The sequence below is a fragment of the Festucalex cinctus genome, chromosome 20 (assembly GCF_051991245.1).
Source record: "Festucalex cinctus isolate MCC-2025b chromosome 20, RoL_Fcin_1.0, whole genome shotgun sequence".
Lineage (NCBI taxonomy): Eukaryota > Metazoa > Chordata > Actinopteri > Syngnathiformes > Syngnathidae > Festucalex > Festucalex cinctus.
The window spans coordinates 173167-200339 of NC_135430.1; the positions used below are offsets into that span (position 1 = coordinate 173167).

Below are 27173 nucleotides of genomic sequence, written 5' to 3' on the forward strand. Positions count from 1 at the left end.
CAGCAAGCGCCGACCAGACGCGAAGGCCCCCGAATGGATCTGGCAGGCCGAACACATATGGTACCGACACCGGCCCTGGTCCACTCCTCCACCTGGAGGGCAAGATCGAATTTAAACAACACAATATTTCAACAAATGACGTTTTTGTCCATTTAAGTGACGTCACGCAGCTGACACGTTCGCCCGGCTCCGTTTGCGACACGCTACCACTTGCCTTACATGTATAAATTAAATTTAAATTTGTATTTTAATTATAAAACAATTTTTATTAAAGAATTATACCTGTAATTCAACAAAAGAGAAGCCTCTACCGAAAGAAAACGGGAGTCTTCGAAGCAGTACATACCGAGACCCACACTCCAGCCCAGAAGGAGGCGGTAATGCATCAACAGCCGTGATTAAAAGTTACTTGCCAACCGCCCAAATAAAGTAGAAGAAGAAGTACATCACGAGTCGACAGGAATGAGCCTCCAGGTGGGATGGATGTACGTCCGTAAATTTTACTGAATTTGTAGCCCACCTACAAAAACCTCGACTCAGGACGTCTATTATCACTTAACTGGAGAAAAACATCATTTGCTGAATTATCGTGTGGCTTATGAAATTCGATCTCGTACGATGAAGCTTCTCGGCCTAGCCTAGCTTAGTTTAGCTTGCTAGCGCTAACAAAGACGCGTTGCTGATCATCAACACATCGCTCAGCATAGATCAAGTGTGAGCATAATAGATTTGTGATTGTCATGGGAATATGTGTGCAGAATGACAGCAGCGTATGAGGAGGAACGTTTTGGATCAAAAGAGGACGAGGAACGAGAAGGTCAACTACTGGACGTCACTAGCATCATGCAGCCAAGTATTGTGCTTCACAGAACAGGTTGGGTCACTTCTTATTCTAACTTTTTCTCCCCTTGTTGGAACCAGGGGAAAACCCCTTGAGATTAGGAAGAAGAAAAAATAATAATAATAATAATCACTAACTATTATTTTGGCAATAATTGAAATTAAAACGATTATTTAATATTTGGTTAAAAAAAAGAACATGTTTAACCATTTAAAAAAATATTAAGACCAATTAAAAAATACAAACACCATAATTAGACCAAATAGAATTTATTTTTCTATTTAGTTTATATATATTGGCAAAAACTTGAAGTTGGCGTGCCGCTTGTGCATTGTGCAGTAGGACGATCATTTATTTTTATAAAAAAAAAATATTGAGACAAGTAAAATTCTTTGAAATACTACAATTAACAAAATTTACTGAATAGTTATTTTAAAATTTAAAAAAGGTGCAAAATGTATTAACTTAAATGACTCAGAAATGAGTATTAATACCTTTTTTTTTTTTTTTTTTTTTTTTTTTTTTTTAGTATTATGCTGATTTTGTAATTGTTGAGTGTAATTGAAATTGTAATTGAACTTTGATTAATTGCACAGCCCTACTTAAAAATGTCTTTTGTTTAGGAAATACTTTAAAATTTCAAGAGTAGTATTCATATGCTGTTGTCACATACTACATTTCGGTGCATGTGACTACATTGGTTGAAAGAAAATATTACTCGACTTCTAAATGAAATATGAAATATTAACGTGTGAATATTTTTTATTTCAGGTTAAAAACTTACACTTTAAGTTTTCATCATGCCGATGATTGAGATCTTTCAAAGCTTTTAAAGCAGCTATATGTAAGAGTTAAAATTTCAAATCTCTACTGCCACCTGTGGCCGAAAACAAACTGCACGCTCGTACACGCTGCGCGCACTCGTACGTACACGACCTCAAGACTGGGCTCTTCATATCCAATTAAACTGTGTTTTCATAGGTAAGAAGTTTTATAATGTTATACAAAGCTGGCCACTTCACGGAATGAGACTCTCGATCCCCACTAAACAATTGATGTCCACGGGACGTGCAGATCATATTGCTTTAGTCGGTCGAAGTCCAGTCCTGTGCTGTACTCCAAAATGATGTGCAAATTACGTAAATTAATTGGACCTCATTCCGATGTTAATATGCAGTTACATATTGTAGTCACCCCGCTCGACGGGCGTCAACCTGATTCTAGTCATTATTAGTGTATGTCGCCCCCAGGCTAGCGTCTTTGTGCATGAGCCGAAAGGTGGGCTGTCATTTACGGAAGTGACGATTGTGAAAAACATATAGACCCATTCACTACTTAGTGTGATATGGCCGTGAATGTTATCGCCATTCAGTAGTACCGTTCACATTCCGTTAGCATAATGTAGCTACAATAGGCTGTTTTCACGGAGGAAAATAAGGCAACATTTAGCCTGATTGAAACGCCGTGGAATGGAACGTCTGTTCTTCATAAAGTCATTCTGTTCTATTACATTCAACTTTGCCGCCCCTTTCACGCTAAATGTTGCCATCCACCTCACTTTCACCCCAATAGTTACGACCGAGAAGTGATCGATCTTGAGGTTACTGCTATTTGAAAACAACACATTTTCTTCTAAATGTCAAGATACTCGCTTCTTACCTTTTGGAGTAGAAAGAAAGCCAGCTGTGAATCACTTTTCTAATCCAAGTCCGATCTCAACTCTCTCCACCGCTGAAATGTCAAACCAATGTTGACTCCTGTTCTTGCCCGACGTCGGTCACTATCAAGTTTAGATTTTTATTTTTTTTCGTGGCATTGTTTTCATTTTTTATTTATTTTTTTGAGCAGCCTTCCGCGGAGTAACAGCGGGTGTCTGGGGCAGCGAAAATCTGTACTAGTTCCGTCTTCGCGCGACAGGAAACAACTGACGATGACGCGCATGACGTCACATCCCGCCGACAGAGGGCGGGAAATTCGAAGGATTCGGACCGGACGCTTCCTAAATAATATTGGCCAGAGGCTTGTAGGAGTACCCATTGTGAACAGCGAAGATGTTGATCTACTAATTAGAATATGTTTCAGTCATAAATGGTCAAATAAAAAGGCTATTGTTAAGATATTTTTTGGGGAAATCCTACATAGAGTAGCTTTAACCCCAAATTAGTTTTCTTACGCTGTAAGTTTTATCTACTAACTTTAGTAATCTCTAAAATAGGGCTGGGCGATATATCGATACAAACAATTATATCGATATATTTTTAAACGGGATATGGAATTAGGCCATTTCGCGCTGTATGCCGCTTCTGTTGCACTCACTGCCCCGTGCTGTCCCCCCCCCCCCCCCCCCCCCCTCCTCTTTCGTACGCAGGAGGTGTGAGGGAGAGGGGAGGGGGGTGACACTTCACACTTGTGAAGTACTCATGCAAATCGCGGTAAAAAAAAAAAAAAAAAAGAGGGAGCGAGGCAGGGGCGACACTTCGCACTTGTGTGTGAAGCACACTTATTCCACTTCTCTTCTCCAACACGCCAAGCATGGCAGAAGGATTGTACACGGTAGGCGACACGGACCTACGTAGATGTGTACGCGTGTGATTTTTCACATGCACGAAAGTCGCTTGTCGCCGAGAGGGAAGAGGGGAGGCGATTTTCGCCTTGTCGCCTTGCTTCCATAGGAAATGAATGGAGAGCGAGCAACGTCGCCTCTCGTGTGGCGAGCCCCTGAGCCAGCGAGCAGCAGTGAGCATGACTGGCTAGCAACAAGCTACACTACACTCGCTACACTGAGAGGAGAGCAATAGACAAGTGCAAGCGAGGGGTGGACCGCGGAAGCACTACAAATACTTTTCACCATCTAAACAGTAGGGGTGTGCTCAAAAAATCGATACGGCAATATATCGTTGCGGGCCTCATTACAATACGCGTATCGATACACAGGTGTCAGAATCGATATTGCTCATTAACCTTAAATAGGCAGTTAACGGTTTGCCTTTGCAGCTTGCATTGTACCTAAAAAATAAAAACCTGCAGCGTCTTTGACGTTAACTCTTTTACTGCCACACGTTATGAAGAAAAAAAACTTTGATATGACAAAGGCTTTGATCGTTCACGAAATTATTTACATTGCTTCCATCTGCTGGTCATAATTAATGCATTTGATTCCACAACCCATTGACCAGGCAGCTCTGCACTTAGACGTCGCACTGAGAAAAAATAAAATAAAATAAAAAACTTTGTTGACGTCATTTAAAGGTTTATGGCGGCATACGTTGTGATTTTACTAATCGTTATTAAACGTTTTTGGCGGTCAAAGAGTTAATTGCTCTCAATTAATGCAAAAATAGCTCACCAGTGATTGGACACTGTGTCTTGCCAAGAAAAATGAAAGCAGAGGAAGAATATCAACATGTATGTAATGTACCAAATTTTGTATATGTTGTTTAAAAATTAAATGGAAAAAAAATGCTGTTTTTATTTCCCCAAATATTTCAAATAAGCACATATTAGAGCTGTAATTTGAATAGTTTGATATTTTTGCTCAAATTGGCCCATGCCTATTCAAAAAGTTTCCCGGTGTGTCTGTGAAAGCTGCTCCTTGCTCTGCAGTGCGTGCACATTTAGACCAGGTATGCCGCTTGGTGGTAAACCAGAAGAGATGCTAACAAAAATATTTTCAGCATAACAAACATATCCTTTAGGTATACATATAGGTATAAGGTTTACCATCTTAAGAATATTGCCAGAGTCCGTTCGTTTCTCTCGCAGGCTAACACGGAGGTGCTGATGCATGCTTTTATTTCTTGTCGTTTAGATTATTGTAATTCCCTGCTCTCTGGTCTTCCCAAAAAGAATATTTCAGTCCTACAGCTCCTTCAGAACTCAGCTGCACGTGTGCTGACGGGGACCGGAGGGCGGGAGCACATTACACCAGTTTTAAAATCGCTGCATTGGCTCCCCGTGCGTTTCAGGATTGATTTTAAGGTGCTTTTATTAGTTTTTAAATGTCTTAACGGTCTTGGTCTTATTTATCTGACTTGCTTTTACCCTATTACCCCTCGCGGCTTCTGAGGTCTTCTGGCAGTGGCCTTTTAACTATTCCAAAGGTGAGGACCAAGACACATGGTGAAGCTGCCTTTAGCCACTATGGTCCTCACCTATGGAATGGCCTGCCGGAGAGCATCAGGTCTGCAGAGAATATTTATGTTTTTAAGAGGAGGCTTAAGACTTACTTTTTTAGTTTGGCATTTGATTGATGTTTTTTTATTTTACTTTATTTATTTATTATTATTATTATTATTATTAGGTCCCGAGCAGCTACCGCTGCGAGGTCCCTATTGTTTTTCGATCGGATTATTATTATTATTATTATTATTATTATTATTAGGGCCCGAGCCGCGACCGCTGCGAGGTCCCTATTGTTTTTGTAAGAATTCTTCTTCTTCTTCTTCTTCTTCTTCTTCTTCTTCTTCTCCGTAAACGTTCACATTTTTGAGGGTCTAAACATTTACGAAAACTCACCAAACTTTGCAATCTCTTCGGGCCCGGCGAAAAATTTGATATTATGTAGTTGTCATAACAATGCGACTCTATAGCGCCCCCTAGCGTAGAAAAATAAAATCCAATCCCGGCCCGTTTGACCTTGAGCTACGAAAATTGCCAGGCACGTGTAGCACCCCGAGACGCACAAAAAAGTCATTGGAAGCCATTTCCTAAAATGTACAGGAAGTGAGCTATGAATTTTTGAATGTCCAATTTTGGCACATTTTGGCACATTCACTGTGGTTATTCTTTTTCCCCCTTTGCAAATATTTTTCAGCCAGTTGACTTCAAACTTGCCATCTATCATCTCAAGGCCCAAGACAACAACTGGCCAAAAAATCTTGACTTTTTGAAATACTATATGACGGGAGCGGGGCATCAAATATTGCCTTTAAAATTTCATTTGTCCAGAAAGACAAAATGCTGAATAACTCCCATGGACAAGCTCCAAAAAATCTCAAACTTCTCATGCAACTTAAATGTCACGGCCTGGAAACATCTATACAATGAAATTCAGTTATACATTTAGCGCCACCTAGTGGTGACAATAAATGTCACACTTTACGTTTTTAGCTACTGTGCCGAGCTCGTTGAAGGGATCCAGTTGAAAATTGGTCAGAAAAGCCTTAAGATGTTGATCATGCCCCACACCGAATATTGTAACTTTTCGCCAAAGGCCGTGGCCGCTACGGTGCCGCAAAGTCTGATAATTTTTCGTGACAGTAAAAGCTGCATTAACTTGACCGAGATGATCCTATCTTCTCAAAATTTCACACATTTGATGAGAGTCCAGCCCTAAAGACATCTACGAACTTATATTTCATCTTACTTATAGCGCCACCAAGTGGTAATTTTTTTTCTTACGAGTTTTCTTCAACGTTTTTCTCCAAACACGTTAACTGGACCTACCTACCTACCTGAGCCAACAACAGGGGGAAAAATCTTGACTTTTCGGCATCAAATTTAGTGTTTCGCAATGAAAAAGGATATGCTTAACAACTCCCCGGTACATGCTCCAAAAAATCCCAAACTTGACATGTATGTTTATCGTCAAGGCCTGAAGGTATCTCTATGACAACATTCAATTATATATGCAGCGCCACCTAGCCCTTGAGGCATGAAAAAAAAATACCCCACTTACGGTATTTTTGCAAAAAATGTAAACTCTAAGTGTTATAACTAAGTCATTTATCAATATTCTTTTACTTTCCACTACTCAAGATGTTCACTGGCATCAGACCTAACCAAACATACATATTTTTATTTAGTTTTATTGATTTTTGATAGCCTCTATGGACATTAAAAGCAATATCGTAAATGAAGGATATGCTGAATAACTCCCAGGTGCATGCTCCAAAAAATCCCATACTTGAAATGTATATTTATAGTCAAGGCCTGAAGGTATCTCTATGACAAAATTCAGTTATAAATACAGCGCCACCCAGTCCTTGAGTCATAAAAAAAAATGCCTCAATTACGGTATTTTTACAAAAATTGTAAACTCATTGTAAATGTGATAACTAAATCATTTATGAATATTCTTTTACAGTCCACCACTCAATATGTTCATTGGCATCAGACCGATCCAAACATGTTTTTTTTTTCGTTAAATTTTTTTTGATCGCCTCTATGGACAATAAAAGCAACATTGTGCAATGAGTACGAGCGATGATGTATCTATGTATTTTTGCAAAAAATACCAAATCAGGGCAACTCATTCCCTAAAATAAAAAAAGACGCTGATTTTTGCAGATCTTAAACAATCACCAAAACCCATTGAGCTTGACACACTTCTCACACTTGGAAAAAAAAAAAAAAAAAATCACGTAATGGTTTATCATGCCATTTTCAAAGAAATTCTGCTTCCAATGTGCCAGTACCCCAATGTGCAAGTACCCCAACGTGCAATTACCCCAACGTGGCCCGGGCTGCGAGGGCCCTTTATAGCTGCTCGCAGCTCTAGTTAGGGCCCGAGCAGCGACCGCTGCGAGGTCCCTATTGTTTTTGTAAAAATTATTATTATTATTAGGGCCCGAGCAGCGACCGCTGCGAGGTCCCTATTGTTTTTGTAAAAATTATTATTATTATTATTATTATTATTATTATTATTCTTTATTCTCCGCAAACGATCCCGATTTTGGGTAGCTAAACATTCACGAAAACTCACCAAACTTTGCACACTCCTCAGGCCCGGCGAAAAATTTGATATTATGAAGTCGTGATAACGCGACTCTATAGCGCCCCCTAGCGTAGAAAAATAAAACCCAAACCCGGCACGTTTGAGCTAGAGCAACAAAAATTGGCAGGCACGTGTAGCACCCCGAGATGCACAAAAAAAAGTCTATTGGGACCATGTAGCTAAAATGTACAGGAAATGAGCTATGAATTTTTTAATGTCCAATTTTGGCCTATTTTGGCACATTCACTGTGGTCATGCTTTTAACCCCTCTGCAAACATTTTTCATCCAATTAACTTCAAACTTGGCATTTATCATCTCAAGACCTGAGAGAACAACTGGGCAAAAAGTCTTGCCTTTTCGAAATACTATATGATGGGGGCGGGGCATCAAATATTGCCTTTAAAATTTCATTTGTCCAGAAAGAGCAAATGCTTAATAACTCCCATGTTCAAGATCCAAAAAATCTCAAACTTCTCAGGCAATGTAATAGTCACGGCCTGAAAACATCTATATGATAAGATTCAGTTATACATATAGCGCCACCTAGTGGTAACAATAAATGTCATACTTTACGTTTTTAGCTACTGCGCTGAGCTCGTTGAAGGGATCCAGTTGAAAATTGGTCAGAAAAGCCTTAAGATGTTGATCATGCCCCACACCGAATATTGTAACTTTTCGCCAAGGGGCGTGGCCGCTACGGTGCCGCAAAGTCTAAAGATTTTTCGTGACAGTAAAAGCTGCATTAACTTGACCGAGATGATCCTATCTTCTCAAAATTTCACACATTTGATGAGAGTCCAGCCCTAAAGACATCTATGAACTTATATTTCATCTTACTTAATATGCCAGTACCCCAACGTGCCAGTACCCTAACGTGCCAGTACCCTAACGTGCCAGTACCCTAACGTGCAAGTACCCCAACGTGCAAGTACCCCAACGTGCAAGGACCCCAACGTGGCCCGGGCTGCGAGGGCCCTTTATAGCTGCTCGCAGCTCTAGTTATTCTTCTTCTTCTTCTTCTTCTTCTTCTTCTTCTTCTTCTTCTTCTTCTTCTTCTTCTTCTTCTTCTTCTTCTTCTTCTTCTTCTTCTTCTTCTTCTTCTTCTTCTTCTTCTTCTTCTTCTTCTTCTTCTTCTTCTTCTTCTTCTTCTTCTTCTTCTTCTTCTTCTTCTTCTTCTTCTTCTTCTTCTTCTTCTTCTTCTTCTTCTTCTTCTTCTTCAACGATCGCATTTTTGAGGGCCTAAACATTTACGAAAACTCACCAAACTTTGCAGTCTCTTCGGGCCCGGCGAAAAATTTTATATTATGTAGTTGCCATAACAACGACTCTATAGCGCCCCCTAGCGTAGAAAAATAAAAACCAATCCCGGCCCGTTTGACCTAGAGCTACGAAAATTGCCAGGCACGTGTAGCACCCCGAGACGCACAAAAAAGTCATTGGAAGCCATTTCCTAAAATGTACAGGAAGTGAGCTATGAATTTTTGAATGTCCAATTTTGGCCCATTTTGGCACATTCACTGTGGTCATACTTTTTCCCCCTTTGCAAATATTTTTCAGCCAGTTGACTTCAAACTTGCCATGTATCATCTCAAGACCCAAGACAACAACTGGGCAAAATATCTTGACTTTTTGGAATACTATATGACGGGGGCGGGGCATCAAATATTGATTTTAAAATTTAATTTGTCCAGACAGACAAAATGCTGAATAACTCCCATGAACAAGCTCCAAAAAATCTCAAACTTCTCACGCAACTTAATAGTCACGGCCTGAAAACATCTATATGATACAATTCTGTTATATATATAGCGCCACCTAGTGGTGACAATAAATGTCATACTTTACGTTTTTAGCTACTGTGCCAAGCTCTTTGAAGGGATCCAGTTGAAAATTGGTCAGACAAGCCTTAAGATGTTGATCATGCCCCATACCGAATATTGTAACTTTTCGCCAAAGGGCGTGGCCGCTACAGTGCCGCAAAGTCTGGTAATTTTTCGTGGCAATAAAAGCGGCTTTTACTTGACCAAGGTCATCCTATCTTCTCAAAATTTCACACATTTGATGAGAGTCCAGCCCCTAAGACATCTACGAACTTATATTTCATCTTACTGATAGCGCCACCTTCTGGCAATTTTTTTTCTTACGATTTTTCTTCAATGTTTTTCTCCAACCACATTAACTGCATCTACCTCATATTTGCTCAGATAAGGGTTTAGGTCTTCATGATGTCACAACACGAAGTTTGTGAGTTTTCGCGAATCGCTGTGGGCGTGGCTAAGCGCTGTTCGCCAAGAAAACGACACCAATTTTGAGGGTCTAAACATGCACAGAAACTCATGAAACTTGGCACACACATCTGGCCTGGTAAAATGAGCAATATTTTATTGTTGATTGTGCTATTTTTACAAAAATGACTCAATAGCGCCCCCTAGAAGTTTTTAACGAAGCAGCCCCGGCTGTACGTTTAAGCAAGAACGACGAATATTTTTAGGTGTATGAGGGAGCCCAAGACCTACAAAAAAGTCTCTTGGACCCATATGCTAAAATGAACAGGAAGTGAGCTACGAATTTTTTAATGTCCCATTTTTGACGATTTTTGCACATTTACTTTATTTAAATGCTTAATAACTCCCATGTTCAAGCTCCAAAAAATCTCAAACTTCTCAGGCAACGTAATAGTCACGGCCTGAAAACATCTATATGATAATATTCAGTTATACATATAGCGCCACCTAGTGGTAACAATAAATGTCATACTTTACGTTTTTAGCTACTGTGCCGAGCTCGTTGAAGGGATCCAGTTGAAAATTGGTCAGAAAAGCCTTAAGATGTTGATCATGCCCCACACCGAATATTGTAACTTTTCGCCAAAGGGCGTGGCCGCTACGGTGACGCAAATTCTGAAGATTTTTCGTGACAATAAAAGCTGCATTAACTTGACCGAGATGATCCTATCTTCTCAAAATTTCACACATTTGATGAGAGTCCAGCCCTAAAGACATCTACGAACTGATATTTCATCTTACTGATAGCGCCACCTCGTGGCATATTTGTTTCTTACGAATTTTCTTCTATGTTTTTCTCCAAACACGTTAACTGGACCTACCTCATATTTGCTCAGATGAGGGTTTCGGCCTTCATGATGTCACAACACGAAGTTTGTGAGTTTTCGCGAATTGCTGTGGCCGTGGCTAAGCGCTGTTCACCAAGAAAACAACGCCAGTTTTGAGGGTCTAAACATGCACAGAAACTCATGAAACTTGGCACACACATCTGGCCTGGTACAATGAGCAATATTTTATTGTTGATTGTGCTATTTAAAAAAAAAAGAATCAATAGCGCCCCCTAGAAATATTTAACGAAGCAGCCCCGGTTGTACGTTTAAGCAAGAATGACGAATATTTTTAGGTGTATGAGGGAGCCCAAGAACTACATAAAAGTCTCTTGGACCCATATGCTAAAATGAGCAGGAAGTGAGCTACGAATTTTTGAATGTCCCATTTTTGATGATTTTTGCACATTTACAGGGGGCATATTTTTGCCCACTTCTTCTCCACGTTTCATCCGACTGAGTTAAGACTTGACCTGGACCATGTCAAGACCTGAGCCAACGACAGGGGGAAACATTTTGACTTTTCGAAATACTATATGATGAGGGCCGGGCATCAAAATTTGTGTTTCGCAATGAAAAAGGATATGCTTGATAACTCCCCGGTACATGCTCCAAAAAATCCCAAACTTGACATGTATGTTTATCGTCAAGGCCTGAAGTTATCTCTATGACAACATTCAGTTATATATGCAGCGCCACCTAGCCCTTGAGGCATAAAAAAAAATACCCCACATACGGTATTTTGTACAAAAAATGTAAACTCATTCTAAGTGTGATAACTAAGTCATTTATGAATATTCTTTTAGTTTCCACCGCTCAAAATGTTCACTGGCATCAGACTTATCCAAACATATATATATTTTTGATAGCCTCTGTGGACATTAAAAGCAATATCGTGAATGAAGGATATGCTTAATAACTCCACGGTACATGCTCCAAAAAAAATCCCACACTTGACATGTATGCTTATAATCAAGGCCTGAAGGTATCTCTATGACAACATTCAGTTATAAATACAGCGCCACCTAGCCCTTGAGGCTTATATAAAAAAAAAAAAAAACACATACGGTATTTTGTACAAAAAATGTAAACTCATTCTAAGTGTGATAACTAAGTCATTTATGAATATTCTTTTAGTTTCCACCACTCAAATTGTTCACTGGCTTCACACCGATCGAAACGTATGTACGTTTCCATTTTGTTTTATTCATTTTTGATTGCCCCTTTGGACAATAAAAGTAACATTGTGCAATGAGTACAACGAGCGATGATGTATATATACACTTTTACAAAAAATACCAATCAGGGCAACTCATTGCCTAAAAATAAAAAAGGACGCTGATTTTTGCAGGTCTTAACAATCACCAAAACCCGTTGAGCTTGACACACACTGGCAAAAAAAATATTCTACATGTAAACGTTTATTATGCCATTTTCAAAGAAATTTTGCTTCCAATATGCCAGTACCCCAACGTGCCAGTACCCTAACGTGCAAGTACCCCAACGTGCAAGGACCATAACGTGGCCCTGGCTGCGAGGGCCCTTTATAGCTGCTCGCAGCTCTAGTTCTTCTTTATTCTCCGCAAACGATCTCATTTTTGAGGACCTAAATATTTACGAAAACTCACCAAACTTTGCACACTCTGCAGGCCGGGCAAAAAATGTGATATTCTGCCGTTGTCATAACAATGCGACTCTATAGCGCCCCCTAGCGTAAAAAAATAAAAAAAACAAGCCCGGCATGTTTGACCTAGAGCTACGAAAGTTGGCAGGCACGTGTAGCACCCCGAGACGCACAAAAAAGTCTATTGGTACCATGGAGCTAAAATGTACAGGAAGTGAGCTATGAATTTTTTTATGTCCTATTTTGGCCCATTTTGGCACATTCACTGTGGTCATGCTTTTTACCCCTTTGCAAACATTTTTCATCCAATGGACTTCAAACTTGGCATTTATCATCTCAAGACCTGAGACAACAACTGGGCAAAAAATCTTGACTTTTCGGAATACTATATGACGGGGGCGGGGCATCAAATATTGCCTTGAAAATTTCATTTGTCCAGAAAGAGCAAATGCTTAATAACTCCCATGTTCAAGCTCCAAAAAATCCCAAACTTCTCATACAACTTAATAGCTACAGCCTGAAAACATCTATATGATAAAATTCCGTTATACATATAGCGCCACCTAGTTTTGACAATAAATGTCATACTTTATGTTTTTAGCTACTGTGCCAAGCTCGTTGAAGGGATCCAGTTGAAAATTGGTCAGAAAAGCCTGAACATGTTGATCATGCCCCACACCGAATATTGTAACTTTTCGCCAAAGGGTGTGGCCGTGACGGTGCCACAAAGTCTGAAGATTTTTCGTGACAATAAAAGCTGCTTTCACTTGACCCAGATGATCCTATCTTCTCAAAATTTCACACAATTGATGAGAGTGCAGCCCTTAACTCATCTACAAACTTATATTTCATCTTACTGATAGCGCCACCTACTGGCGATTTTTTTTCCTTACGATTTTTCTTCAATGTTTTTCTCTAACCACGTTAACTGAACCTACCTCATATTTGCTCAGATGAGGGTTTCGGCCTTCATGATGTCACAACATGAAGTTTGTGAGTTTTCGTGAATCGCTGTGGCCGTGGCTAAGCACTGTTCGCCAGGAAAACGCCAATTTTGAGGGTCTAAACGTGCACAGAAACTCGTGAAACTTGGCACACACATCTGGCCTGGCAAAATGAACAATATTTTATCATGTAGTGTGGTATTTTTACAAAAATGACTCAATAGCGCCCCCTAGAAATTTTTAACGAAGCAGCCCCGCTTGTTCGTTTAAGCAAGATCTATGAATATTTTTAGGTGTATGAGGGAGCTCAAGACATACAAAGAAGTCTCTTGGACCCATATGCTAAAATGAACAGGAAGTGAGCTACGAATTTTTGAATGTCCCATTTTTGACCATTTTTGCACATATACAGGGGGCATACTTTTGCCCACTTCTCCTACACGTTTCATCCGACTGACTTCAGACTTGACCTGGATCATGTCAAGACCTGAGCCAACGACAGGGGGAAAAATCTTGACTTTTCGAAATACTATATGATGAGGGCGGGGCATCAAAATTTGTGTTTCGCACTGAAAAAGGATATGCTTAACCCTTGTGCCTTGGAATCAGTGACACCCTCTAAGAGTACATTTTAGCCAAATAAGTAATTCTACTTTGAGGTGTGATAACTAAGTCAATTTTTAACATTTTTTTTTATTTCAACCACTCAAAATGTTCATTGGCATCAGAACTATCCATACATATGAAGTTTTTTTTTTTTTTATGTATTCCCCCCTCTTAGGACAATACAAGCCCAAAGAATGGACTATGAAGAAAACGAACTGTGCTGTATACATGTATAAAAAATAAATAAAAAAATAATACTTCATATGACATAATTAGAGCTTCGAATAAGGCAATAAGTTATAACAACAATTTTTTCAATGCATGCCAAATTTTTTGACAATGGCAATTTAACTCAGAACACCCTCTAAGAGTACATTTTAGCCAAATAAGTAATTCTACTTTGAGGTGTGATAACTAAGTCAATTTTTAACATTTTTTTTTATTTCAACCACTCAAAATGTTCATTGGCATCAGAACTATCCATACATATGAAGTTTTTTTTTTTTTTTATGTATTCCCCCCTCTTAGGACAATACAAGCCCAAAGAATGGACTATGAAGAAAACGAACTGTGCTGTATACATGTATAAAAAATAAATAAAAAATTAATACTTCATATGACATAATTAGAGCTTCGAATAAGGCAATAAGTTATAACAACAATTTTTTCAATGCATGCCAAATTTTTTGACAATGGCAATTTAACTCAGAACACCCTCTAAGAGTACATTTTAGCCAAATAAGTAATTCTACTTTGAGGTGTGATAACTAAGTCAATTTTTAACATTTTCTTTTATTTCAACCACTCAAAATGTTCATTGGCATCAGAACTATCCATACATATGAAGTTTTTTTTTTTTTTTATGTATTCCCCCCTCTTAGGACAATACAAGCCCAAAGAATGGACTATGAAGAAAACGAACTGTGCTGTATACATGTATAAAAAATAAATAAAAAATTAATACTTCATATGACATAATTAGAGCTTCGAATAAGGCAATAAGTTATAACAACAATTTTTTCAATGCATGCCAAATTTTTTGACAATGGCAATTTAACTCAGAACACCCTCTAAGAGTACATTTTAGCCAAATAAGTAATTCTACTTTGAGGTGTGATAACTAAGTCAATTTTTAACATTTTTTTTTATTTCAACCACTCAAAATGTTCATTGGCATCAGAACTATCCATACATATGAAGTTTTTTTTTTTTTTTTTATGTATTCCCCCCTCTTAGGACAATACAAGCCCAAAGAATGGACTATGAAGAAAACGAACTGTGCTGTATACATGTATAAAAAATAAATAAAAAATTAATACTTCATATGACATAATTAGAGCTTCAAATAAGGCAATAAGTTATAACAACAATTTTTTCAATGCATGCCAAATTTTTTGACAATGGCAATTTAACTCAGAACACCCTCGAAGAGTACATTTTAGCCAAATAAGTAATTCTACTTTGAGGTGTGATAACTAAGTCATTTTTTAACATTTTTTTTTCTTTCAACCACCCAAAATGTTCATTGGCATCAAAACTATGCATAAATATAGTATATTTATTTATTATTATTATTTCCCCCCGCCATAGGACAACAGAAGCCAAATAATAGATTATGAAGAAAATTAACTGTGTTGTATATATGTATAATAAAGAAATAAATTTGAATCTTTCATATGACATAGTTAGAGCATCAGGCAACACGGTAGCTTTGATAGAAAACTTTGGGGAAAAAAGTACTTTTTGTGGGGCTCCGGAGCGGCACCGGGACCCTCCGTGACTTTAGCCGCAAATTGTGTTTGATTTTCGGGTACAGGAAGGCCCGATTTACACCCCCGTATCCGGCGTCGCACTTCAACGAGCCACGTATCTCTTGTGCTCACGGTTCCAGGTATGTGTCAGATATGTGTCATTTTCCCCGTAGGACGTACGGTTCCGGACAAATAACGGAAAGAAAAAGCTCCATTACACCGATCCGTCCGTTTACTTTACCCGGAAATCGTGCGTGTTTTTCGGATAAATTTACACCGCCTGTATCCAATTGTATCCGGCGAACGGAAGTCAACACAGCGACGAGCTACATACCGTTGGGAAGCTACACGGCCCCCGCGGCATTCCAGGACGTGCTCATATGTTCGTTTATGTTTATTTTGTAGAAGTACTTGCTTGCCAACTTGCATTTGCAGCTTTTTGTGTCTCCGATCGCCGTTCTTTTCCTTAGATCCAGGAAGCTCATGTCTCGTGCACGTTAGCCTCTTAGCACGTTAGCACGTTGTTGTGAATACAAACTAGCCGAATAAAAATCGAAGCTTAGCACTTTCACACGTAGAAATGCAACGGCCAGATAAGATAACCGACGAGGAATTCATCTCGACAACCGTTACATGTTACACTTCATAAGTTGCAAAAAAAAAACGTTTTTTTTGTTTTGTCTTATCCCTTCTGCTTATTGTTTTCACCGATCCATGCTCCTTGCCATGTTTTGAAGAATGCACGAAGGGAAATACGTCACCTCCACGTTGCACGCACGTTTGGCCACAATGGCACGCCTGCCCCCTGCAGCCTTGGCAGAGCAAATGTCAATGCTCGGCTGTTCAAAATGGATGATCGAACTGTGCATGCGTGTGGAATATGCACGCTATTAATTCTGAAGTTCTGAAGTGAAGAAAGAGAAAAAAAAAATTTAATAACAGCCTTCACACACTGAGGAAAACCGCTGTATTGCAACGACGCACACCTCTAACAGTGGCTCATTTTGGGGACATAACAACGGCAAAGAGCATTGCCATTCGACCCCTCCCACTAGGGAACGTGCTTCCCGCGTCCATGCAGACAAACAAACAGCATATCCCAACACGAAACATAAGTCAATAGCTCGCAATACCTTTTTCTGCACAAAAATATAAGTGGCGCGCGTGTACGCGCATCCACGAACACGCACGCGCGCCCACTAACGTGCACGCGCATCCACTAACATCCTGTCGAATGCACAATCAGTAAAAAGCACGAAGAAATAAGTCTGTGTGGAATATGGCGTGCTGGAATCAGTGCGGCGTTTGCAAGGAAAATCATTAATTGGCCTCTACCGCCACCTGGTGGATTTGGGGTGCGAAATCTTTCTCATGGCCATGGCACCGTCGAGGAATGTCCATAGAAGGATTTCATGCAGAAATCACGGAAATTGCAATAAAATACATGCAGTGTCCAATCGGTCCAAAAATGTCACTTATAATGTACATTAATGTTACGCGGTTGGCTAACGCCGATTCCAGGGATATTATAATAGTTATCTCCCTCATGCAATGGCTGAGAAATGTTGGCACACTCGCATTTTGACGGTCCCCCAGTTTTCCAAAGCCGTGGCTCATTTTTTTTTTTTTTTTTTTTTTTTTTTTTGTTTTCCCCCTGCACAATCAACTCCTAATTTACATATTTGGCTAAGCAAATGGCACAAGGGTTAATAACTCCCCGGTACATGGTCCAAAAATCCCAAACTTGACATGTATGTTTATCGTCAAGGCCTGAAGGTATCTCTATGAAAACATTCAGTTATATATGCAGCGCCACCTAGCCCTTGAGGCATGAAAAAAAAATACCCCACTTGCGGTATTTTTACGAAAATTGTAAACACGTTTCGCAATGAAAAAGGAAATGCTTGATAACTCCCCGGTACATGCTCCAAAAAATTCCAAACTTGACATGTATGTTTATCGTCAAGGCCTGAAGGTATCTCTATGACAACAGTCAGTTCTATATGCAGCGCCACCTAGCACTTGAGGCATAAAAAAAAACAACCCCACTTACGGTATTTTGTACAAAATTTGTGAACTCACTGTAAATGTTATAACTAAGTCATTTATGAATATTCTTTTACTTTCCACTACTCAAGATGTTCAATGGTATCAGACCGATCCAAACATATGTACTTTTTTAATTTTTTTTATTTATTTTTCATAGCCTCTCTGGACAATAAAAGCAACATCGTGCAATGAGTACGAGCGATGATGGGTATATATACTTTTGCAAAAAATACCAATCAGGTCAACTCATTCCCAAAAAATAAAAATGGACGCTGATTTTTGCAGATGTTAACAATCACCAAAACCCATTGAGCTTGACACACACATCACACCTGGCAAAAAAAAATCCACATGTAAAGGTTTATCATGCCATGTTCAAAGAAATTTTGCTCCTAATGTGCCAGTACCCCAATGTGCGAGTACCCCAACGTGCAAGTACGCCAACGTGGCCCGTGTTGCGAGGGCCCTTTATAGCTGCTCGCAGCTCTAGTTATTTTTATTTTTTATTCTTTATATTTTTAATTTAACTGTTTTCTTTTAGTGTTTAAATGTTTTTATTTGGTAGTTATTAAATATTTAGCTCCAGTGTTTTCTCATGGGGGAGCCTCCACAGTGAGAGGGATGCTTGGTCTTCATCCATCTCACTGTGGATGAACTCCTCCTGGGTGCCTTTCCTTACAGCGTACTTCTGTGCCCCGCCATGTTGTGGTTTTCATGTGTTTGTTGAGGTTTGGGTGTGTCTGTGGGTACGATCATGGGGAAGGGGGGGCTTTTTCTTTCTTTTATTTTATTGTATTATGGATATCCAGCACTTTGAGTTGCATTTTAAATGTATGAAAGGTGCTATATAAATAAAGTTGATTGATTGATATGACTGTTATTATAAAATGCAAGAAAATTAATGTAATATATAGGGATACGTATCGCCTTGAAGATCAAGTATTGGGATACATATGTATCACGATACGTATCGTATCGTAACACCTGTATTGTGATACTTATCGTATCGTAACCCCTGTATCGTGATACGTATCGTATCGTAACCCCTGTATCGTGATACGTATCGTATCGTGAGGTAGGCGGCAATATCCAGCCCTACTAAACAGTGCCACAAATTTAAGGATAAAGTATGTGTAGCTGCATACTGCAGGAGGTCCAGTCAGTTAGGGTTTGTCATACTTTGTACTTTTGTACTGATCCTTATTTGCATCTGTGGATTTCTCAGAAAGGGGAAGAAATTCTGTAAACCACTTATAGTTATCAGTGTATATGTGTGTACTTTTCTCGTGCATAAAGCTCAGAAAAAGATCGGCTGATTATACCTTATCGGATATTTTTAAGATTATATTTTTATTTAACTGTGAACCTACACTCAGAGCTTTAATTTAAAAAATGGTTACACAGCATTTATATTTTATTTGAACAACTGAACATTTTTCATGAACCAGGTGAAGAAACCTGTTTATTATTTATTCATTTGATTTAGCCCCCATCCACTGAAATATCCGGTTTCAATAAAACTATTTGTGACATGTTATATTTTAGCTTTGACTCAAAATTTTCTTGCGGAGGAAAAAAAAAAATATATATATATATATATATATCGGGAGTTTTGGTCCATATCGCCCAGCCCTACTCTAAAATTCAAACCTCTATTTACATACTTTGTAGGTGTCTTTAGTTCTTATTTCTTTTTTCTTTTTTTTTTTTGCTTTAAAATGTTGTACTTTTAATTCTGTAAAGTAGACCGACTTTCCTTGTGTGTGATTTTACCGTAAATATCTCCACTTTCCTCAAAGTGGAGTCTGGGGACTCTGAGGTGGGCTTTTTTTTAATGGAAATATTCAACAAAATGTCTTATTTAGGGTTTAGGGTTCACACGTTAAGCATGGAAGAATTAAGCCTTAATATTTTACTTCAATTCTGTTCAAACATTAAACAGATGGCAACAGATCGTTATAGTCGCACAGTTATAAGACTGAAGTTTCAGATAAACACATTTTCATACAAATCTTACAATGTACATGTACACATGTACTCATTAGTGTTTTCTAAATTTGCGTAAAAAAAAAAAAACACATGATCAACTTATAGATTCATATATGGATTAATTGGTATTGAATCGAAACGTGACCTATGAATCGTGATAAAAATTGAATCTCGCCAGATACTATGCAATTCACACACCCTACTAATAAGTAAACTAAACTTTCTAAATTGAGCTAGTGCATTGCATGTAAATATTGTAATACTTTTCCTTTGTCCTTTAAAACATTTATATTAAAGGTGGATTCAATGATGTTCTCGAAAAGTGGAAGCCAAACATCTGTTTGGCACCTTTAAAAAACTGCGCATGAGGAAGACCATCCTACCAGCTCTCCTGCTTGTCTGGGGGAAACGCCTCTCAAATGTCGTTAACTTCTGAGCTCGTCTTTATCATCATCTTCATCAGTCTCTGCAGCCGGCCTCGCTTCATACGGATGTCCTCTTGCGGCTCCCAGCTATTTTCAAAGTACGCGGTCAGCTAGGTGGAGCTACAACAATGAATGGCCGAATCCAAAGCTCACTACACGAAGCTAGCTACATGCTACAAACACTCGAAGTGCGCATGCGCGGCTAGGCACGTGCACGCACGACGTAGGTACATATTGATTGACAGGATCGAGAAACAATCCACCCGGAAGACGCAGCCACAAAAATATCCTTGAACCTAACTTTAATGTGTTCAAATTTACAGACATTAAAATTATGCAGCCATTTTCAAGTCATGTTTTTTTTTTTTTCAGAAATGTTTTAAAAGCTTCTTTTGTAGAAGCTTGACTAACCTGAGTGGGCAGTTTGTTCCATATTGTCACAGCTCTAAACAGGACAGATCTCCGCACAACTTCAGGTCTCGGTAATGGTCTTGTCAAATGAAGATGAGCTGCTTGCCTGGTTAAATGATTGTGCCTATCCCTCACATAATGGAACTGATTATACAATAGAGCAGTTTTTTCATCAGTAATATTTCTGAAAAAACAGATTGCATTTCAGTCTTTTACTCTAAGTCATGAGAGACGGGCATGTAGAGCAGCAGCACTCTGTCCGCGCCCCGGTGGTTGGGGACCACTGCCCTGGGGGGCTCCTGTGCTACTCACCACAAGCAGTTTGTCCCAAAGCAGAGGGGGCTGTATGGTATTAAAGGCACTGGAGGCTCTGGTCTTTGTGTTGAGACCTGTGATGATCCTCACACCTTCCCAGACCTCCCTCATGTGGTTGTCCTGACATCAGTGAAGATATTAGTCCCGAGGAAGAGGAAGACATCCTACTCTTTAAAGCGGAAGAGGAGCAGCACTCCACTTATATTTAAAAAAAAAAAAAAAAAAAAAAGATGAGCCAGAGCCCACGCTCAAGAGGGAGAGGACCCTCCTTACATCAACGCGAAGGAGAAGATTTGCATGTTGTCATAAACTAGAGCCCCTTTGAAGAGTGAATTTGAAGGTGAGGCGGGCAGAGGGGCAGAGCCTCTTAGCAGCTGTTCATGTCAACGGATAACAGAAGGTGATGGAGACAACTGGGGAGGGTAACAAGCGGACGGTTTCCTATTATCTCCACTGTCAGATAGCGTCAACATGTTGCCACACATGCCTCACGATGATGATGATGATAATAATTGACTCTTTAGGTGATATTGCAAGTCACAATGACAACAAAAGCTCAAACTAATCTCATTGTGGCAATACATTTGCTTTTTACTTTTTGACCGCCAAAAACGTTTAATAACGATTAGTAAAATCAAGATGTATGTTGCCATAAACGTTAAATGACGTCAACTGTTTTTGTTGTTTGTTTTTTAAATTTTTTTTTTATTTTTTTAAATCAATGGAAAGTGCAACATCTAAGTGCAGCGCTGCCTGGTCAATGGGTTGTGGAATCACCAAAACACCAACTAACTATGGCAGCATTGTATCTCTTTTCAATGGGCTGCCAGTGTATGGAATTACAGTGATACCTGATGTAATCTGATGAAATAAAACGTTTTCAACGATGGCGAGAATGATCATATCCTTTGTCAGATTAAATGTAATTCACAGAGCATCACTAAACAAAAAAATTGTGTCAAAGCCACTGTTGTAGAGAAAATGTTTCTTTAAAAAAAAAAAAAAAACTCGTTTTCTCATCTTTTTAATTTTTGCTTAATGTCCCTCAAATGTCCTATTTTCAAGTAGTGATGAGTAAAGAATGGAATAAGGTAGAAACATACTTTGTTTTTCTAATGAAAGAATGGAATGCCATCTTTCATTTGGTACCCACATTGTATAGTAGTGAGAATGTGTGAGCGTACAAATAATGTATCCATTGTAAAGCGTCATTGAGTGTCCAAAAAAGTGCTATATAAATCTCATTCATTATTCTTAACTCAACAGTCTTTGCTGCTAATAATCTTCATTCTAATTTTAAACCACAATACCAAATGTGTATTCTTGTGTCTTGCAGACATCAGTCAAGATGTTCGTCCTGAGCAGCAGAAGCCAGAGCACCCTCACGTTAAAGAGGAGGGTGACGCGATCACCCACTTTAAAGAGGAAGAGGAGCAGCAGTCTCCTTATATTAAAAAAGAGGAGCCAGAGCACCCTTGCATAAAAGAGGAGGGACAAGACCCTCCCTACATCAAAGAAGAGGAGGTGGAGGAGAAGATCTTTAAGCCATCAACTGGAGTCCCATTGAAGAGTGAAGATGAAGGTCAAAGTGAGACAAGCAGAGGGGCGGAGCCTCCCAGTAGCAGCTCTTATCAACGCATGTCAACAGAAGGTGATGGAGACCGCTGGGGAGGATCACAAGCAGAAGGCCTCTTAGCGCCACTATCAAGTAGTGAAAACATGTTGCCACACACCCCTCACAATGATGAGTCTTTAGGTAATATGAAATGTCATATTGACAACAAAAGCTCAACATGTTCTCGTTGTGGGAAGACATTTACTTGTAAGAGCAATTTTAATCAACACGTGTGTATACACACTGTTGAGAAACCTTTCGCCTGCACAGTTTGTGGCAAAAGATTCAAGCGGAAGCATGATTTAAAAATTCACACAAGAACCCACACTGGGGAGAAACCTTATTCCTGCTCAGTTTGTGGTGAAAGATTCTCTCAAAAGCGAGGTTTAGAGATACACACAAGAACTCACACCGGTAAGGAGAAACCTTTTGCCTGTTCGGTTTGTGACAGAAGATTCAATCTGAAGGCATATTTAACAAGTCATATGAGAACCCACACTGGGGAGAAACCTTTCACCTGCTCATTTTGTGGCCAAAAGTTCTCTCATAACACAACCTTAAAATTCCACACAAGAATCCACACTGGGGAAAATCCTTTCACCTGCTCAGTTTGTGACCAAACATTCTCTCGTAAGAAATCCTTAGAAAGACACATAAGAACCCACACGGGTGTGAAACGTTTTACCTGCTTAGGTTGTGGCCAAAAATTCTATCACAAGGAAACCCTAGAAAGACACAAAATAATCCACTCCACTGAGGCTTCTGCGTGCTCAGTCACTCTGGTTGGCCCCTGTACAACTAATGCCAGCGTTTGGTTCGTGTTGCCAGTAGAAAGTCAGGTTCATTTCCAGTGAGGGTTGGACACTGCGAAGGTTGCCCTTTGTGACTGATTCTGTTGTTAAAGGAATGCAAGACTTCTAAAAACTAACCAGCTATTCTGTGAAACTGTTAATTTCAACTCTTCCCTGGAAAAAAAATGTCAAACATTGATTTGTATCTAGCCGAAAGCCTGGATGAAACTTGCCGATAAGGAGGACTCATTAAGACGGACGAATCAAAGCTGGGGAGCGTCTGCAAGTTGCGTGTTACAGAGGCTCAAATTACCAGTCACCTTTGACACTTTACACTCTGGAAATGTGGACGGTCCCTAAAATGGTCGTAAACATGCGGGTGACTTTTACTCTGACAGGCCATGCTACATGTTGTGTGCTAAGCACGCTTTAGCCCACATTAGGAGTAGGGGTGTGACGATATCTCGATACGGCGATACATCGCGATATTTTCTCGCACGATGGGTTATCGATATGCCTATGCCAAGTATCGATACAGCCGCTGTAACGGCTCCATTGTTCCTTATTGCGCAATTACTTGGCGGGCCGCTAGAGGGAGCGCCTCATAAGAGTGGCGGGGAAATGTGCGGCAGTCTTCACCCGAAGAAGACCCAAGTAAACAAAACGCCGGCTGCATACAAGTCAAATGTGGATATATTGATAGTGTGGAATGGATACATTTCGGATTTTATCAAATGGAATAGAGAAGAGACGGACTTGGGTGTATACAAGAACTGTCTCACAAATAGTTACACTGGAAACATGACTAATATGACAGCCACTTAGAGCGGCACCATCCAGGACTAGACTTGCTAAAGGTAAGAGCTGATTCTCTCTCTGCTAATTTAATTCTCCAAGGGCAAAGTTGATCACGCACAGGATCTCTGTGTATATTTGCAATCGATTTCCACCCGTAAAGCGTAGTTGTGAATGATGGTTTTCGCTACATGATTTCGTTAGGCGTCAGGGGCACGAGGCAATGTCTTGCTCGGTGAGTTTAAGCGGGGGCAATACGACACGAAAAACACACAACGCTGTGATAGTTACAAAATGAAATGGTGCTCAGTCGGGCCACTCTCCCGAACTTCCAAACTACACTAGTGCAACAAGAAATGAGTAACGGCAAACTAACACACGAGAGCGGAGGCTCGCTAACAAAAACGAAGGGAGAAAGGAATACATACAAATAGCCAGACCACGACTGAAGACAACCAGATAAAATAACCGGTCATTTCACTGAGAAAAACAATTCCAACTTTGTAAGAGGAGATCAGGGCTAAACTAATGCACTTGAGTCGGCACGAGTAGGTCTTACCAGCGAGTCAACAACGGATGGACATCTATCTTTTTTTTTTTTTTTTTTTTACCATTTCCACACATTCCATCAGTGATACGTGCTGAAATCTTTTTCTTTTCTTTTTCTTTTATGTTAAAGAAAAGCACTAGCTTACTTTTACTTGTGTAAGACATTTATCTGTCCAGCGAGTGACCCAGTTTTGCATAGGTTTCTATGAAAAATGTGTATTATATCGTCAATGTTAGTTTTAAAACATATCTTTATACTTTTCGAAGCACACAATTTCTGATCAATGTTAATATTGATTTAATTGGATTTATTATCTAAAATTTCAATTAAATTTAATTCAAAATTTATAAAATGAAACAATTGACTATGTAACTGGCATGTTGTATGACAGTAGTGTTTAAGAAAGACATAAATTTGTTCACAAAAGTTCTCTGTTGAGAAGACATTTGTATTTGTTTAAAAAACTGACTAAATTACTCAATCTGAAGAAGCCAGTTTTAATGTTTTTTTCAGTGATGGTATGAAAATGAACTATTTTGTCATTGAAAAAACATCAGTTTAGGTCTTGAGTAGATTTATCGTGATTATCGTGGACTTATTTCCTGACCAATATATATCGATAATCGCAGTATCGTCATATCGCGAGATAATCGTTATCGTGAGCCTAGTATCGCGTATCGTGAAGTACCCAGAGGCTGATATGCTGAGGATTTTACTCTGATCAAAATTGGCGCAGTATTTGGGATACAAGACGGTCTTTTTTTCTTGCCCATTACGTGAGCAAACTCACATTGAAATGAATGAAGGCAGCTGTCGTTTATGCACGGGATACGTCATAACGATCACGTGACCAGGATAATGGTGTTCAATCGGTTTAAAAGAAAATTCGGGGAATAAGATGCCAGAGATATTTGCACTTATATACTAAGTCCTGTATCGTTTTAATAAGGCTGTCAGTTTAACGCGTTAATTAGATTAATTACGCTGCAAATTAGTGCCTTAAAAAAAAAAAATGGATCGTGAGTAGGGATGTACTGATATCCAAGCAACTAGGGGTGTTAAAAAAAAATCAATTCGGCAATATATCGCGATACTACAGCACGCAATTCTCGAATCGATTCAATAGGCAGCCGAATCGATTTTTTTAACATCCATTTTTGATGAAAAAATATTCAACAAAACGTCTTAACTTTCACACCTTAAGCATGGAAGAATGTTATATTAATGGAACATTAAGCCTTAATATTTTATTTCAATGCTGTTCTAACATGAAAAAGGTTGCAACCTGTTTGTTAAATACAGTGGCTCACAGTTCTAACACTGAAGTTTGAGATCAATAAATACATTTTCATAAAAATCTTACAGTATACATGTACAAGTTTACTGAATGGTAATAATCGTAACAATCGACTTGTAAATTCATATCGGGATTAATCGGTATCGAATCGAATCGTGACCTATGAATCGGGATACGGATCGAATCGTCAGGTACTAGGCAATTCACACCCCTACAAAAAACACATGAAGGTCACAATATGATAATGATCACAATATTGTGGGGAGATTGGCAATATAAAGAAAGGTCACAATTTTGCGCAAAATGAGCTCATACTAAAAAAAAAAAAAATTATATTGTGATTGTGTACATAATGGCAATGCATATAAATAACCTACAATCTAGTATAAGTGTGATTCATGACCAATGTTAAGCCAAATATTTTCTGGCTTCCTCTGTGATATTATGTGGGTCTTATTGGGTTGAAAAAGAAAAGTAATGTAAAGCATGGGCCATAGGACTAAAATAATTTAATGTAATCAAAAAGTTGTTTACTCTGCACATGCAGGAGAAAGGAAATGACTCCAGGGGGCAGTAGTGCAGCACTGCCTGCCTCCCATCCCCTGATCTCACGTCCCGGATTTGTGATAGTCAGGAAAACCAAAAAACATTTATCAGGTCAAGTTCATTGCTGTTGTTGTTTTTTTTTTTTTTTTTGTTTTTTTTGCCTAGCTCTCATTTTAAAATCTAAAACGCAATCAATATAACTACCAAGGGAACAGTTGCTACATAATCAGCATAAAGATAACAAAATCAAACATAAATAAAATATAATGCATAAATAAAATGAGGACATATTCAACTCAATACAGTGGGAAATTCCTTCACAATGTTGTGTATAATTTGTACCTTTGGCCTTTTATTTCATTATAATGATGGTGTAAATACCAAATTTGTTTATCAAATTTTTAAAAATGTGGCTACGTTTGTAACTTTCTTGCAGATGAAATGTTTTGCCATACAGATTATGAGATTTGTAGAAATTTCCTCATTCTTGTTTTGAAAGATAAGTTCTAATGTTATACGATCTATTGGATACGACGTGACAAAACGACAGGTAAATATTATTTATATGTAGGTATATGTATGTATGTAGGAATGGAAAAATGTTGATTTGTTGTGATTGTATTGCTGCTACTGTTTTGTTTATTCTTTTGTGTTTCTGTAAAGCGCTTTTTGACAGCTCAGGCTGTTTGAAAGATGACTTGACAAAGAACATTTTCCAATATACCAGGATTTGTTTGTGGAATTCGGATAATTGAATCTGTAGTTTTTGAATAATAAAATCAGAAATGAGGAAAAA

The 27173-nt window shown here is 38.9% G+C and overlaps 1 protein-coding gene across 3 annotated transcripts; it reads left to right on the forward strand.

Annotated features, from left to right (window-relative positions):
- LOC144008936 (uncharacterized) lies at positions 1-27173 on the forward strand. Of its 3 annotated transcripts, none has more exons than XM_077508330.1 (3): positions 1-60; positions 759-874; positions 22120-27173. In XM_077508330.1, exons 2-3 carry the CDS (start codon positions 760-762, stop codon positions 23250-23252), a joined length of 1248 nt encoding a protein of 415 aa, XP_077364456.1. In that variant the 5' UTR covers positions 1-60; position 759; the 3' UTR covers positions 23253-27173. The 3 variants fall into 3 exon arrangements, with proteins under 3 accessions (XP_077364456.1, XP_077364454.1, XP_077364455.1); XM_077508328.1 differs by lacking the exon at positions 1-60 and adding an exon at positions 394-485; XM_077508329.1 differs by lacking the exon at positions 1-60 and adding an exon at positions 445-474.

Coding starts and splice junctions, on each gene's coding strand:
- LOC144008936 (XM_077508328.1), top strand. CDS start 463: ATGAGCCTCCAGGTGGGATGGAT. Junction 486..758: donor AGCCTCCAGGTGGGATGGAT/GTACGTCCGTAA, acceptor ATATGTGTGCAG/AATGACAGCAGCGTATGAGG. Junction 875..22,119: donor TATTGTGCTTCACAGAACAG/GTTGGGTCACTT, acceptor TGTGTCTTGCAG/ACATCAGTCAAGATGTTCGT.